Source organism: Juglans microcarpa x Juglans regia, chromosome 1D, assembly GCF_004785595.1.
Source record: "Juglans microcarpa x Juglans regia isolate MS1-56 chromosome 1D, Jm3101_v1.0, whole genome shotgun sequence".
NCBI lineage: Eukaryota > Viridiplantae > Streptophyta > Magnoliopsida > Fagales > Juglandaceae > Juglans > Juglans microcarpa x Juglans regia.
The window spans coordinates 44,702,503-44,717,157 of NC_054594.1; the positions used below are offsets into that span (position 1 = coordinate 44,702,503).

The 14,655-nt window shown below is 35.9% G+C and overlaps 3 protein-coding genes across 4 annotated transcripts; 1 reads left to right on the top strand and 2 right to left on the bottom strand.

Moving 5' to 3' along the window:
* The first annotated feature begins 697 nt into the window (after positions 1-697).
* LOC121261097 (ribonuclease 3-like protein 1) lies at positions 698-3,783 on the top strand. Of its 2 annotated transcripts, none has more exons than XM_041163284.1 (5): positions 698-1,086; positions 1,215-1,467; positions 3,110-3,224; positions 3,388-3,528; positions 3,583-3,783. In XM_041163284.1, the coding sequence occupies exons 1-4, from the start codon at positions 991-993 to the stop codon at positions 3,503-3,505; spliced, it is 582 nt and encodes a 193-aa protein (XP_041019218.1). In that variant the 5' UTR covers positions 698-990; the 3' UTR covers positions 3,506-3,528; positions 3,583-3,783. The 2 variants fall into 2 exon arrangements, with proteins under 2 accessions (XP_041019218.1, XP_041019209.1); XM_041163275.1 differs by having other exon boundaries at positions 699-1,086; positions 3,398-3,528.
* A 109-nt stretch (positions 3,784-3,892) lies between these two features.
* Positions 3,893-10,217, bottom strand: LOC121262031 (ATPase 9, plasma membrane-type). Its single transcript, XM_041164471.1, has 15 exons — positions 9,934-10,217; positions 8,965-9,084; positions 8,783-8,881; positions 8,527-8,664; positions 8,122-8,436; positions 7,476-7,802; positions 7,192-7,311; positions 6,423-6,545; positions 6,205-6,309; positions 5,803-6,112; positions 5,001-5,515; positions 4,683-4,856; positions 4,393-4,575; positions 4,117-4,298; positions 3,893-4,024 (listed from the first exon to the last, which is right to left on the bottom strand). The coding sequence occupies exons 1-15, from the start codon at positions 9,988-9,990 to the stop codon at positions 3,928-3,930; spliced, it is 2,865 nt and encodes a 954-aa protein (XP_041020405.1). The 5' UTR covers positions 9,991-10,217; the 3' UTR covers positions 3,893-3,927.
* A 475-nt stretch (positions 10,218-10,692) lies between these two features.
* Positions 10,693-11,910, bottom strand: LOC121248082 (ethylene-responsive transcription factor ERF003-like). Its single transcript, XM_041146442.1, has 3 exons — positions 11,700-11,910; positions 11,112-11,386; positions 10,693-10,757 (listed from the first exon to the last, which is right to left on the bottom strand). The coding sequence occupies exons 1-3, from the start codon at positions 11,780-11,782 to the stop codon at positions 10,693-10,695; spliced, it is 423 nt and encodes a 140-aa protein (XP_041002376.1). The 5' UTR covers positions 11,783-11,910.
* Positions 11,911-14,655: the final 2,745 nt, after the last annotated feature.

Here is a 14,655-nt window from a genome sequence, read left to right on the forward strand (position 1 = left end):
CTAGAAAGCATCAAGGAAGAATAATAATTGTAATTATCCATGCATGTTATTTTAACCCCTATTTAAGGCTATAACAAGTATATATACACATAAAGAGGGTCAAAGTAAGCATATATACTTCATTTCTCTGTAATACTCCATGCATGAGATCAGAATTCAGAAGGCTTCAGAAAATTCTTAATTCCGCTATTTCTCTGTATCAGTATTAGAAATAGTATAGTAATATCAGAATTATATTTTTTTGGGAACAGTACAGGAATTAATGAAGAAAAAACTATACACTTTTTATGGAAGTAGCATTGAATATCGTCTGATGTGCTTAAAAATAAGGATATTTCTCCATTTTACTTGAAATGAAAAATATATTTCCAATAAAAAATATGATATATACATATATATATTTTTTAATTTCATTGGATCGTCCCAACCTATTGCTATTAATTTGTACTAATGAGATACTTTTTCATTTCAAGTGAAAATTTTCTAATATGTTTGCATATTTTTTATTTAAAAACTATTTTGAAAAAATAAAAAAGCTTTTAAAAATTTTCTTTCCCAACAACCCATGAGGAATAAATATTCATCATTTTGAGGGCCGACTATTTTACAGAGAAGAGCCATTCCTTGTCATAAAATTCAAACGAATTGTGAAATAATTATTTTGCAAGAACTAATCGTATTCTAAAGAAAATAAATACTATTACGTCGGTAGAGCGAAATAATAATGATGATTTATATGGAAGAGTGACGTTTTAAATTCAATTATTAAATGCAAGCACAAGACATGAGCAAAAAAGTAGTTGATGGTTCATTACCTAATTATCTGGACAGATCTGCTGCTTGATGCTGCTCTACATCTAGCAGCTATACCTGGGTGATAATGTCATTTCGGTGTAAAACGTACGAGTTTCGGCAAACCTGTCTCTCTGGTTAGTTGCGTAACCGCTTAGACCCATTAGTTCCTGCAGTGGGTATATAGGAAACAGCAATATGGAAATGAATTCCTCGAACCCAGAAAAATTCTTTGTTGATCTCAAGCTTCTTCCCCCCATAAATCCACACGCCCCTCCCACTTCCCACTCCCAGGTAGACAGAAACGCCAATCCCTCTCTCTCTCTCTCTCTCTCTCTCTCTCTCTCCCTGTATGTGGCTGTTTGCAATTGGGTATTTCAGGTTTTTTTTTTTCCTTGTCTGGTGTGTGTGGGGTTTTCCAGGTTAATTCAAAGAAACCCAAAACCAGGGCATTAGGAAAAGTAGTAAAGCCAAGCGCCAAACAGGGCCTAAAGCTGGTTGAATATGATGGGCGACCCACAAAAGCGAATCAAGCTTACACCATTCAAGCACAGAACTTGATGGTTGAAGAAGATGCTTCTCTTTGTCCCAGAGAGTGCAGAGAATTCACCTCCAATGGAGTGATGGAGACTAGGGGCAGGGGAAACATAGCCTTTCAGAATGAATCTACAGATGGTACAGATCTAAACCCAAGATTGTTTGTGCTATACATTACTGCTATGTCTTTTGGCATTGTTGGGCTTCTTTACCCAAAATTAGAGATTACATATTTACAAAAAATAAGGTCAGCAGAGTAGCGAGGCTGTCCCCTTTTAAGAGGAAAATGAGATGTTTGGGAAATTGGTGCTTTACATTTCTATCTATATGTTTGTCCCTTTTCATATCATACTTCTTTTTGAAAGGTTTTAAGCCACACCCATCAGTATTGTTATTTGCTCCCTACCAATTTTATAAATAATAAATATTTCGGTGAAATGTTTAGTATGATAAATAAGTTTAACGCTAACTTAAAACAACTTAATAAGATCTTTCTTGTAAATCTCCGTATTTTATTCCAAGAACCCGCCATCTATTATTAGATGTAAACAGAGAAAATGTTAGTTGCCTCTCGATTTTGTCCTTTGGATTTGAGTATTTTATTTTTTTTCTTAATGTTTAAAAAGTGACTACTAGAAAATTTGTAGATATTTTTTAAATATCTTTAATATTTAAAAGAAAAAAAAAATTTCCAATTATACTAGAGACGCCCGTACGTTAGAATAGCGAATGGGCTTCCTAAAATCACTATGTTACAAACCAGAGTATGGATAGGTTAGTCACGGGATGAAGGAAAGGCGCAGGGGAACTGAACTAAGGAGACGTTGTTGGTCGTCGATCTAAAGGACGGCTGGGATTGAAGTTAGGTTAAAGAATGAGTACAAAGGAAGGGTACACGTGGAAATAGCATTGGCAGTCTTATTTTACTATTTTAATAAGTGTCGTGAATTTCTATTGGTTATGATTGTCACTTTACCTTTATTGTCCAGTTTTTTAGAAGAATGATGATAGGCTTACTATTTTTTTATTTTTTTAAATTTTTTTAGATTTTTTTTTATTTAATAGTTAAGGAAGTGATTATTAATGAAATTATATATTTTTTTAATTTTTTCTTAATGATTAAGGATGTTAAAAAAATACTTAAAAGAAAATAATAAAAAAATAAAAATTTTAAATACACTATATAGTAGTAAAATGGTAGTAAGCTGTTGCGTTTGGATAGTGAGGTATTCTCAGGCATTCTATAAACAGTAGTAAAAAAGTAATGATAGAATAGTGAGCAGTAAAAAGTAAATAAAAAATGATAATAAAATTATGAATAGTAATGACTACCCAAACTAGGTCTTCTTCTTATGGAGGTTTCTCACTCTTTAAGTGAGACGTCTTAAATCCCTATCCCTATTATACTGTTACACACTAGGAGGTTAGGCAAGGTGTAAAGAGAGAACTCAGCATCAACTCCAGGTAAATTGTAGTAGATTCTCACTGTCTTTCTCATAAGAAAAATCCTCTAGTCACAAATCAATTATATAAAAGTAATCTTATAAATTGATGTGGTTTGATATAGTTTGTCCGATTGTAAAGTTATTTTTATTGTAAAACAAATCTAATAGATCACATAAAGTCACGTCAGCTTGTGAGTTCATTTTTGTGCAATTCCTTTCTAGCCTGAACACTCATCTTCTCATAAGCACTACTCAAGTTGCCTCCAAAAAAGTTTTTTTTTTCAGATTATGTTGGATTGGAATTTGCGAAGAATTTACCTTTACAAATGACGTAGGCGCTTCAAAGAAGGGATTGGCGAAATCAAATCTGTTCGAGATCTGCGCTGCAAAGTATTGGAAGCCCCCTTTATTTGAATGCTGCAAAGAGGAAGGGCCAAGCCATGCAAAAATGTATGTTCAACACACACACACACACACACACACACATATATATATATATATATATATATATATATATATTATGTTACTCAAACACCCAACTCTCCAAAGATGTAAGAATCTATAATTTGATATTACCTCCATGGATGCTACATTGTGAGTGACTATTTCGTAGTTCTAAACAGGTTCACCTTCAAGGTTATTGTCGTGATGGAGGAAGCCTCAACCACGGTTTTGGAGTGCTTTGGTGCTCCCCAATTGAAAAAGAAAACAGCAGCAGAGCAAGCAGCTGAAGGGGCCTTATGGTACTTGAAACATATTGGTTAAAACATTTAGCATGCAACTGAGCTTTCTTCTTCCTGAGCAATACATGATGTTTGCTTGTTCCAACTACTTACTGGAAATTAATTTACGGTTTTCGATCGTATATCTTGCAATGACATAGAAAGTAATTTACGGTTTTCGATTGTTTGTGTGTGAAGTCAGGATTTATAGAAAATCTTTCTACTCGATAAACAGGAATAGTTGACAAGCTTGAAGCACAACGAAAGGAATTATCGTTGAAAATGAATCAGACTATATGCATAAAAAGCTAATTAATATCAGAGTTAGCCATCCTACAAAAATCACACGAGAGGAAAGGACAAACGTTAAACAAAGAACTTCTGTCGCTTGTATGCCCCGCCCCAGCTCATTTGCCAAACTATTTCCTCCCTCAAACAGTGTAGTGTTGCTGAATGGTTTCAATATCAAGCCCCTTCAGTTTCACTACAGACTCAACGTGACCCTTGAGCGTGTGGAGCTCCCTCAACCTGGAAACAAAACAAAATGGTTGATTTAACTTCTAATTACACACGCACGCACACATATATTCCTTTATATGTCAGCAAACCCTGAAAATTACCTGGCAACTTCAGCACGCCTCTTGGCCTGTTCGGCGATTTCAGACAACTCCCCATGGTTGTTCTTATCAGTGAAAGGTTCTGATGTCTCGGGAGGATGAAGCCCGTGCAGCGACCGTTGAGCTGCAGCCCATTGCGCTTCCCTCTCTCCCCTTCCATAATCCTTCTTCGTCGTGAAAGCAGTCTGGATAATGGGTTGCAAAAAAAGAATGGTCAAAGATTGGTGAAAAGATGTTTACTAAACACATATTCCTTGAATCAAGAAAAAAATCTGTTGCCTTATTCTCGAGCAGATTATTCCAGGCCTTGCCACTCAACACATATCGGATAATGAATTTAAGAATATCCAAAGGGATGTAAAAGACGACGCTGTAGATCCAAATAACGCCAGCCCATCCCCACCCAATTCCGTGTATCCTCGCAAAGCCCCAGTTTCCATACACAGCAATAATGGTAGCCACCTTCATTGATCCATCAGAAAAACAAATCACTACTTGGGTCATTTATATGCGCCTTTGTAAGGGAACCATATGGGAAACCAGAAACTTGAGTTTCCTATAACACTCACCAGCTGTGCTATAAGAAAGGCAACCACAAGCAAGAGACCAGGGCGTTCAACATAAGACAAGCTCCGGGACCGAGTAACAAAGATGAGTGCCTGACTTACAATGCTCACTTGAAGGTAGACAGCTGCAGTAAGCTCTTCATTGTTGTTCCTTATAGATCTTACACGAAACTTATCCTGTCGATGTCATGTAAGAATAATCATGAATTTGCTATTAGATTGATTTTGTATTAATGACCAACTAACATCAATAAAATATTTCTGAAAGTCTATACAAATGCCACGAATTTGCAATTAGCTGGGATATTGATATTTTCTTACCGAGAAGAAGTCAGTTTCGTGAGCAGCCCAAAAGAAAACAACGGTCATGACAGCTAGATAGGTGCCAAGAACGATGCCAGTGGCAAAGATCTCCTTAAGCTTCCATGAATCAGGAAGAGGAGAAGGCTTCACCCTGTCTTTCGAGATGGTCATGATAGTTCCATCATTGAGTATGGCAATTACCAGAACCATGAAAGGTGAGAAATCGAATTTCCATATCAGTGCCAGAAGCATAAAACCCAGCACGATACGGATAGTTATAGAAACTGCATAGATGGTGTAGTTCTTCATTCTCTGGAAAATGGCTCTGCTAGTCAAGACCGCACTAATAATTACACTTAATCCGGGCTCTGTCAGGACTATGTCAGATGCACCTCGGGCTGCGTCAGTAGCATCAGCAACTGCAATCCCAATATCTGCCTTCTTTAGAGCTGGGGCATCATTTACACCATCTCCAGTCATCCCACATATATGCTTCCTCTCTTGCAGCCTCTTCACGATTTCATATTTGTGTTCTGTAGGCTTCCACTAGTTAGTTCCCGCTTGAAAAATCTTACAATCATTCAAACTTCACTTTAAACCATCTCACATTAACAACAAATTCTTGCATTTAGGAAACAAAACTCTTGCACTCCTTTTTCCCTCTTAATTTAATCATTAGAATTTTTTCGTATTTCACCAATTCATTCCCCCATGGAGTTATTCATTTCATATAATGATTCTCCCAAAGTCACAATGTTGAGATGGCTACAGGTGAACGCCGCATAGATCTCAATCAAAATGAAGAATGCAGTCCAATTACCAGGGAAGACGCCAGCAAAGCCATCAGCCTTCTCAATAAGCTCATCAACAGGAAGGGCAGCAATGGACTCGTCTTTATGATCACCAAGGAGGGAGGAGGAAGGATACATGTTTGTTCCCATGCCAAGCCTGCGACCAGTCTCCTTCCCAATGGCGAGCTGATCACCTGTGATCATTTTAACATTGACGCCAAGGTTGAGGGCTCGGCGAATGGTCTCTGCACTGTCATGTCTCGGAGGATCAAAGAGAGGCAATAGACCCACAAATTGCCATGGTCCTCCTGCGCTCTCCTTGGTTTTTTCTGGCACCGCCTGAAAGTAGACAATCAATGACAACTCAAGTTTGGTTAACAATAGCCTCACCGTCCAAGGAGAGCTCTGAGAAGAATACAACACAAACTCACTTGTCTAGCAACAGCAAGAGAGCGAAGACCACGATCAGCAAACTTGGCAATGATTGCATGGGCTTTCTCTTTTACATCTTCCCGGAGGTTACAGAGCTCAATGATCTGGCAGAGATTGAGGTCTTAGCTTTATAGATAAAAGATGAACACGGTACAAAGATAGTTGTAACGAAAAAACTCAGTAATGACTAATGATGAGTCGAATAATAATGTAGCACCTGCTCTGGGGCGCCTTTGCTAACTCGGTGCCAATTGCCTTCAGAGTCGATGTATGTTATGGCCGTACGCTTGTCAACTGGGTTAAAGGGAAAGAAATGCACCTCATTGATACCGTCTCGCGCCTGCCATGCAAAAATAGCCAAAACAAGGTGTGGAATTTTAATAGTCAACCATACAAAAATCTAGCAAGATTACTACTATGGTAGAATATTAAGCTGGTCACAACTATCAATTGAGGTTCAATGTGACCACTCATCTCATCGCCAACAAGGAAAAAAAATTAAGAACCAAAAACTTCCAAATCTTTTAAACAAATGTGATTACATCCAAAACCTTCCCAATTCTCCATACCCACCAGTTTTGCATTACCTGTCAACTTTAGGCTTCATCTGGATCTTAGGAAGTTGATTGCACCTTATACTGAGCAATTGCACCTTATACTGAGCAATTGCAAACATATCCTTCTCCTTTCCTTTCTAATATCAAGATCCAAATAATTTTTTGTTTCTTTCGTTTGAAAATTATAGCCTTTTTAAGGTTGGGGTATATAAGAAACGGCTGCACAAACGTCTTAAATATTATCAAAAGACTGAATAAACCAATCAGCCGGCCAAGAAAGTAAAGCACGGTGCTCCAATTGCGTGGAGAGAGTATGGTAGCAGCAAGATCAGTGAGCTGATCACAGCCACACATGCATACATAACTTTGAAAAGAAAAACAGAATTTAGGAGTAAGTTGAAATGATTACGTATTTGGTGTATAACGTACCTCCTTGGGGTCACCCAACATACCAACAATACAAGCGTCAATTGCATCCTGATTCTCAATCCTGGAAGCCCTAGCCCCAAGTAAAATCAGAGCGTCCTGGTTCACATCCTTCACAAATACCTGTTAATCAACATTCCACGATTAATAAATCACCGAGTATTATGATTGTTGATTCACTCAACAATTAGATCACAGTATATGTTCTTCTGTATTTACCTTTTCTCCTACCTCATGCATAGTTAGGCATACTTTTATACGTACTCATCTACAATTTAACCACTAACCTCTATCATGGTCTTGTCTACAGTAAGCTTGTTAAGAGTAAGAGTCCCGGTCTTGTCACTACAGAGAACATCCATTCCAGCCATCTCTTCAATGGCAGTCATCCTCTTGGTGATAGCACCCTGTTTTGACAGCCGGTGGGAACCAATAGCCATTGTCACGGACAAAACAGTAGGCATAGCTATTGGGATACCTCCAATGAGAAGCACCAATAGATTGTCGATCCCATTCCTGTAATCACGTTTCTGAACTGGGTACATAACAACTATCTCTATTATCATCCCCAAAGCGATCGAGCATATGCAGAAGTTTCCAATGGCAGTCAACACCTGATCAAACAATCAGCATCCACTGCACATTAGACAGAGCAAAAGACTGTGCAAAATGAGATGGCCTAGTTGTTCAAACTTGGCACAACTCTTTATTCAGAATTTATTGAAGCCTGCCCTTCACCAAAGCTCATGAAACCCAATTCTGTATCGTAGTATTCAGAACGGATCAGGTTTGCCAGTAATTATTTAACGAGTTCCCGAGTTATCATAAAATTATATCACAATTTCACAAAATAGCCCCCACTTTTCCTCTGTTCATTCATAGCTCTTTCGAGCTTCATTCAAAAATTTTCACACTGGACCCTAGGGATGGTACCTTTTGGAAGTGTCCTTCTTGGTTGGTGCTGTCGACCAGGTGAGCAGCCTTGCCAAAGAAGGTGTGCACCCCGGTGGCAATCACAACGGCCTCTAGCTCACCTTGTTTGACAGTGGACCCAGAGAAGACTTCATGACCCGGATTCTTTGTAACCGGCAGAGACTCACCAGTTAGGGCAGACTGGTCGATCTTGAGCGGGTCTCCCTCCAAGAGACGAGCATCAGCTGGGATAATATCTCCTAACTTAATACTAATCACATCTCCCGGTACTAAGATTGCAGCCTCTTGCTCTGTCCATCTTCCATCTCTCAGAACCTACAATCAACAAAGCAAGAACGCAGACTTAGACTACATCACACATGGCTCAAGTATTGTTGTAGCCGTGACATCATGTATAATAATTACCTTGGTTTTTGGCGCAAGACCTGCCATAAGTGCTGCAGCAGCGTTGCCTGCATTGTTTTCCTCAATGAAGCTTATAGTGGAGTTAATTAGAAGCAAAGCCACTATCCCTACAAAATCCTGCCAGTCTGGGGGCTTGCCCTACATTTGTTTAGTTTAAACAAGAAAATCATTTCAAAGTGAGATTAAGAATTTTTCATTGTTTTAATGGTGTGTGCATGCGTGTCCTGTATGCGCGGGTGAGAGAGAGAGACGTTACCCCTCCATTTGCCAAAGCTATTGCCATGATAGCCGCAGCCTCCATCACCCAGGATAGAGGATTCCACATAAAACCCAAGAATTTCAGAAACTTACTTTCCTGTTTCAGGATCGTTCGTAACAGATCTGTTAATATTTATAGAAACTAGAGGGAAATACACACAAAAGTTTTATGGATATTACCTTCTTTTCTTCTAGCTTGTTCGGCCCAAAGATTTGAAGTCTCTTCTGCCCCTCCTCGGTTGACAAACCATCTCTTGAGCATTGTAATTGTTCAAATACTTCCTGAACTGGTATGCGCTCCTGCATACACATGCACGTTGCATATCATTGGAGTAATGAATCAACAAAAAAATAACAACTTAGCACAGTAAACAATCAAATTCCTTTTCTTTTTTGGCGTTCGCTAAAACAAGACTTCAAAACCATCCCTTCTGGCAATCTAACTCAAATTCCAAGATTTCAAAAACTGTGTAACAATACTTTTAACTAAGCTTAATCATAACACCAGTGTGCCACTAAGCCAAAAGAAGGGAGATAAATACTTCAACTAAGCTCAACGGCAAGAGGTTCCAGACTTTCCAGGGTCCTAAAGAAAAATTCAAATTCGTGATATTTTACTCGGCCACCAAACAGAGATTTTTTTAAGAAGTGATCTAGAACTAACACATCGAAAAGATAAGAAAAGCAAATAGCCTAACAACTCAGAGAATAAGTTTACAGCATTGAAACCAGTAGCTGAGATTTTGTGACGAGGAATAGCATAAAACAAGAGAATTAACAGGGGGGAAAAAAAAAAGAAAAACCAGGGAGAACAAAAAACATACGCAGAAATCAAGAAAGCAGAAACGCGATCGAAGGACATAAGAAAAACAAGAAACAGATATTACAGAAACGAAATACTATATGAATGCACAGAAATAGAGTTCAGAAACCAGGAGACGAACGTCACTATTATGAGAACATAAAAATGATGGCCTACCGTAACAAGTAACAACTACAAGAACGCATTGGACGCAGAAACAAAAACAGAGTCGCCAGAAACGAAAAGACTCCCTCCCAAAACAGTAATAGATAATGCAGAAAACAGGGAGAACGTAAAACAAAAACACACTCGGGAAAAAAGAAGAACAAAAGAAAAGAGGAACATACAAGATCGACGTTCTCCTTCTTGATCTCATCCAAGCTAATGGTCTTGTTTTCAGCCATTTTCTTTTTGCTTTTCCGTCACACCAACCGGAAGAAGCTATCTCACAGTCCAACGACACTGGGAGCTGCGTGTGAAGAATAGAAGCCCACTGAGAGTCTTTGCGAAAAACAGAAGTATCTTTCGTCTTCTTTCTGAAGCCACAGTGAGAGAGAGAGAGAGAGAGAGAGAGAGAGTCAAAAAGAGAATGGCTTGTAACGAACTTTTTGGCGAGTTTGGGGTTCCTACGTCTTTCTATGGGAAATTCCCTATTCCTGTTCTCGGTACGAGTGAACCAGCGTATCTCTTGCTCCTATTTTAGCCCCGGTCTTCCGGTTTTCTTAAAATGCAAAATTAAAATTGGTTTGGTTCCTGCTATTCTCACTCTGCTTCTTCGTCTTTTTCCACATCAATCTTTAATTCCATACTGTCGTTTATGATCGCAGTTATATTCTTTCCGAGTTCAGATTGATTATGTGGCGGCTTATTATTGCGCTGCCACGGGGAAATTTGTCACTGTGCTGTGACTCCCGCGTTTGAGCTCCGAGGCCATGGAAAGCATGGTGGGCTGGGCATGTAGTGGAACAGATTCAGTCCTTTTGAAGACAAAATAAAAACTTAAAAATAACACTTTCTAGCCCGTCTCTACTGTACCCAACCGGGCCATGTAATCGGGCCCAATATAGCCCACTCAACTTCACCTTTTTTTTTTTTTTAAACCTTTCTCAGAAGTCCTCGTTGTTCGGCCCAATAAGAGTGACACATAGATAAACATTGCAAATTGGCCTGGCTATCGGATGTTGAAATATAATTAACATAAAAAATTATTCTCTTCAGTCACTATTCATCACTCTTCATCTTAAGAAAAATACTCACATACTTTATAAAAAATACTCTCACATTCTATGAAAAAATTATAAATATAGGATATAAGAGTAAATAGTAACTTATGCATAGTAAATCTCAATCAACAATAACACCATGATAGCCCACCATCATAAAGTAATATATATAGGCTGCCAAAATATTATATATATATATTTTCCTGGTATGCAATATTTTTTTTTTTAAATCTTCTTAAATAATTTTTTAAAAATAACAAAAATATGAATTTATTTCTCCATATGTTTTTGACAGTGCATACCTGTCATGACCCCAGGTATGCACTGTGCATCCTGGGGCTCTTTGATCTCTACAGATGTTTTGGCTATTTGCAGGGATGCCAGGTGACATTTGTGTAGCTTGGCTTTCAAAGTTGCTGAGAGAAGCTGCTTAGATGAATTTGATTGAGACTGATCATTGGGATTATATGGGAAATTGGTTCGTGCTTTTGGCCCGCAAATGAGCTTTGCTGCTTCATCGTATGCGCGTGCTGCATCCTCTGCTGTCTCAAATGTGCCTAGCCATATTCTGGTCTTCCTGCGCATAACATTACCAACACGAACGTTACTTCAGTTAAAATAAATAAAAAACTACAAAAGTCAAGATATTTAACACAAAAACTCCATCCAAATTTTTCTCTGCTAAAAGAAAAATGCATCTATCAGTACTACGGATGCCTCAAAAAATAAAAGAAGGAAAATAGATCACAATTAATCAAGAAGTTTAAGTTTATTTTACTAACAAAGGAAAGAATAAAGACGTTAATTTCTAGCTATTGATGAAAAAGAAAAAGATAGAAATATTGTTTGCTAGAGGTGCCAAGCTAGCAAATTAAAGAGAATTTAATTACAGTAGAGGGTGGCGAATTTCGGAGACCCAAGAACCCCAATGCCTCTGGCGGACACCTCGATATCGTTTTTGTGGCCTAGCCATGGTGATCAGTAGAGAAACGATTCAAAAGCTTACAAAGCTGAACGACGTGTGTTTGATATATGCAGTAATATTGCAAGGGGTGTGTCTGTGTGTGTGTGTGTCCTAGTTAGCACCACCCAGAAAATTAAATGGGCAGGCGACTGAAGTAGTGGAGCAGAGGTACTGGTTTATATAAGCCTCTTTTGAGGCCTTCATCAAAGCTCTAGGCTCTAACAATCAATTGAGCTAGCTAGATACCCCTACCACGAAGAGTTCTAGTCCTACGTACCTAGCAGCCCTCCTTTTCGTTTATGTTTTTTTTCCTCTTTTCCCACCGTTCCAGTACTACAAGGCGATAAACGATTTTTTTAAGGAGTATAGTACTACAAGCTGAACACTGTCTTTGTTTGTTTGTTTTAAGGCTAAGATCATGGTGATCAGCTTCTTAATTTGTATATGGTAATACATGATATTTTGGATATGATAATCTAACAATTACATCACTTTATAATTGCACACTACATTAAAACTACTTATTTATTGTAAATTATTTTCTATAAAAATAATTATTTTCTATTAAAATAAGTCTATTTTTATTTAAAACAATCATTCTCGTCACAAATAATATGTCCCAAATGTTTTTTTTTTTTTTTTGTAGTGTTGATGAATTGATAATCTCATGTTTCCTTCACTAATGAAGATGCATGGTTGCAAGTACTACTTAATTATTTGCAACCAAAGCAAGTTGTAAATACAATAATCAAATCAATTTTATAAGTAATCTTTATATATATGTGTAAGTCGGCAACGAAGATTTGAAAGAGACGAGCTAGAAATTAACCTTTATATAATACGAATTAAATTAATTAAGAAGTTTCTACACAAGTGGCCAGGCCAGCATACTAGCATAGATAGAAGTATCGTCGTCGAGAAAGAAGTAAATATTAATTCTAGTCCTCCTCGATCGATCTAGAGATGTTTTGTATTAAGTGTAGTAGTAATGAGTAGACACAAGAAAAGAGTACGTGGCTCACATCATTGTTAGGAAACCTACCCATATGACACAGTACTAGTAGTGTAGTACATGAGTTTGAACACATTGTATATAGATCCCCACGTTTTGTGTAATTCTCACACTCTCTCTCTCTCTCTCTCTCTCTCTCTCTCTCTCGGGCTTGTACGTAGGGTTGTAGCTGTTATTATAGAGCATTTCAAATAACTTATGTATAATATAAAATATATAAATTATTTAAAAAATTATTCATAAAATGAATTCCAACCGATTATATAAAAAAAAATATGTAAAATATCAATTGCTACAGTAACCCCGAGATACTGTTTATCATTCAAACAATTTTTTATTATTTATATTTCATTTACTCCATCATTTCCTTTTACTTTTGCATTTCAATACAAATTTCTTTTTCTGTTCATCATTAAAATACTTCTATTTTATTTTTTTTCAAAAAAATATCTTGGAAATATTATTTAACCAATTTTTTCATATTTTGATTTTATTTTTAATTTTAATTTGGCTTATATATTTTTATTTTGTATGTATAAGACTGTATTATATTACATTGTATATAATAGTATATTGCAAATATAAAAAAAATATATGGATATTACAAATTTATTGCTAGAAGTAAGATGTTTAAAAAGAATAAAAAATTATTATTTAAATAATATGAAGAAAAAATAGATAAGCTAATGTATGATATATTAATGTAAAAGTTAGTATATAAAATAGAAAAAAAGTTTAATGATATATTTTAAAAAATAAGATAAAAGAACTATTGTGAATGCTCTTTAGACAATCCAAGAGTATGAACAAATATATATATATATATATATATATATAGATATTAAGACACATCCACTTCACACCATTTTCGTTTCCTTCATTAATCGGTCTAGGTAGGAATAGGTCACCTGATTAATATTAAATGCAGTCATGAAGTGTGCAAGTATGCAGTCATTTTGAAAAAAAATGGAGTTTATTATTAAGAAATTAATTAATTTTTTCATGAAAATCTTGTATATATTTATTTTTTTAAATCATTGTGCATCACTTATATTCACGACTGTAACTATCATTTCTCATATTTATATTACACATGTACGCATATTAATAATTAGACTCTTTGAAGTAATCTAATGTATTCATGTCATGTGTGTTAATGTGCAGTTTTTAATAAGTTACATACTGTAGATATTGCAAAATTTTTGTGCAGTTTGTTTCTTTATTGCACATACGGTCGAGCGACCAAGAGATCATCAATACTTTTCAAAAGAATTTTAGTTAAAGAAATGGTTTAAGATCAGGATAGGTACGTAAAAGAAAAACACTAATGACCCGTTTAATTTTAAATATGAGTTAGGATAAATATAGGTAGTTTTAAATGAATTAAATAAAATATTATTAGAATATTATTTTTTAATATTATTATTATTTAAAAATTTTAAAAAAATTAAATTATTTATTATATTTTATATAAAATTTAAAAATATTATAATGATAAGATAAAATAATTTAATATAAATTAATAAAAATTTTCAATCCAAATCAAAACTAAAAAGGAATGAAGGGACGTACGTGGATGGCAGATTATATATAAATAGAGCTGCACTATTGTGCCAAGTGACTGTAAAAGTAATATTTTTTTATTCAATTTTTCATTTACATTTTTTATAATTTTTAAATATTTTAAAAATATATAAAAAATATATCAATACATTAAAATTTATTTTTTAATTATTAAATAAAAAAAAAATGAGCAGTCAAATGCAACGGAAACTATTGGATAACATGACAGTTTTTTTCATATAAACAATATAAGCGGACAGAATACAGAGGGAATCTTAAGTAGTAGCTAGCTAGGTAGCTGTTTATT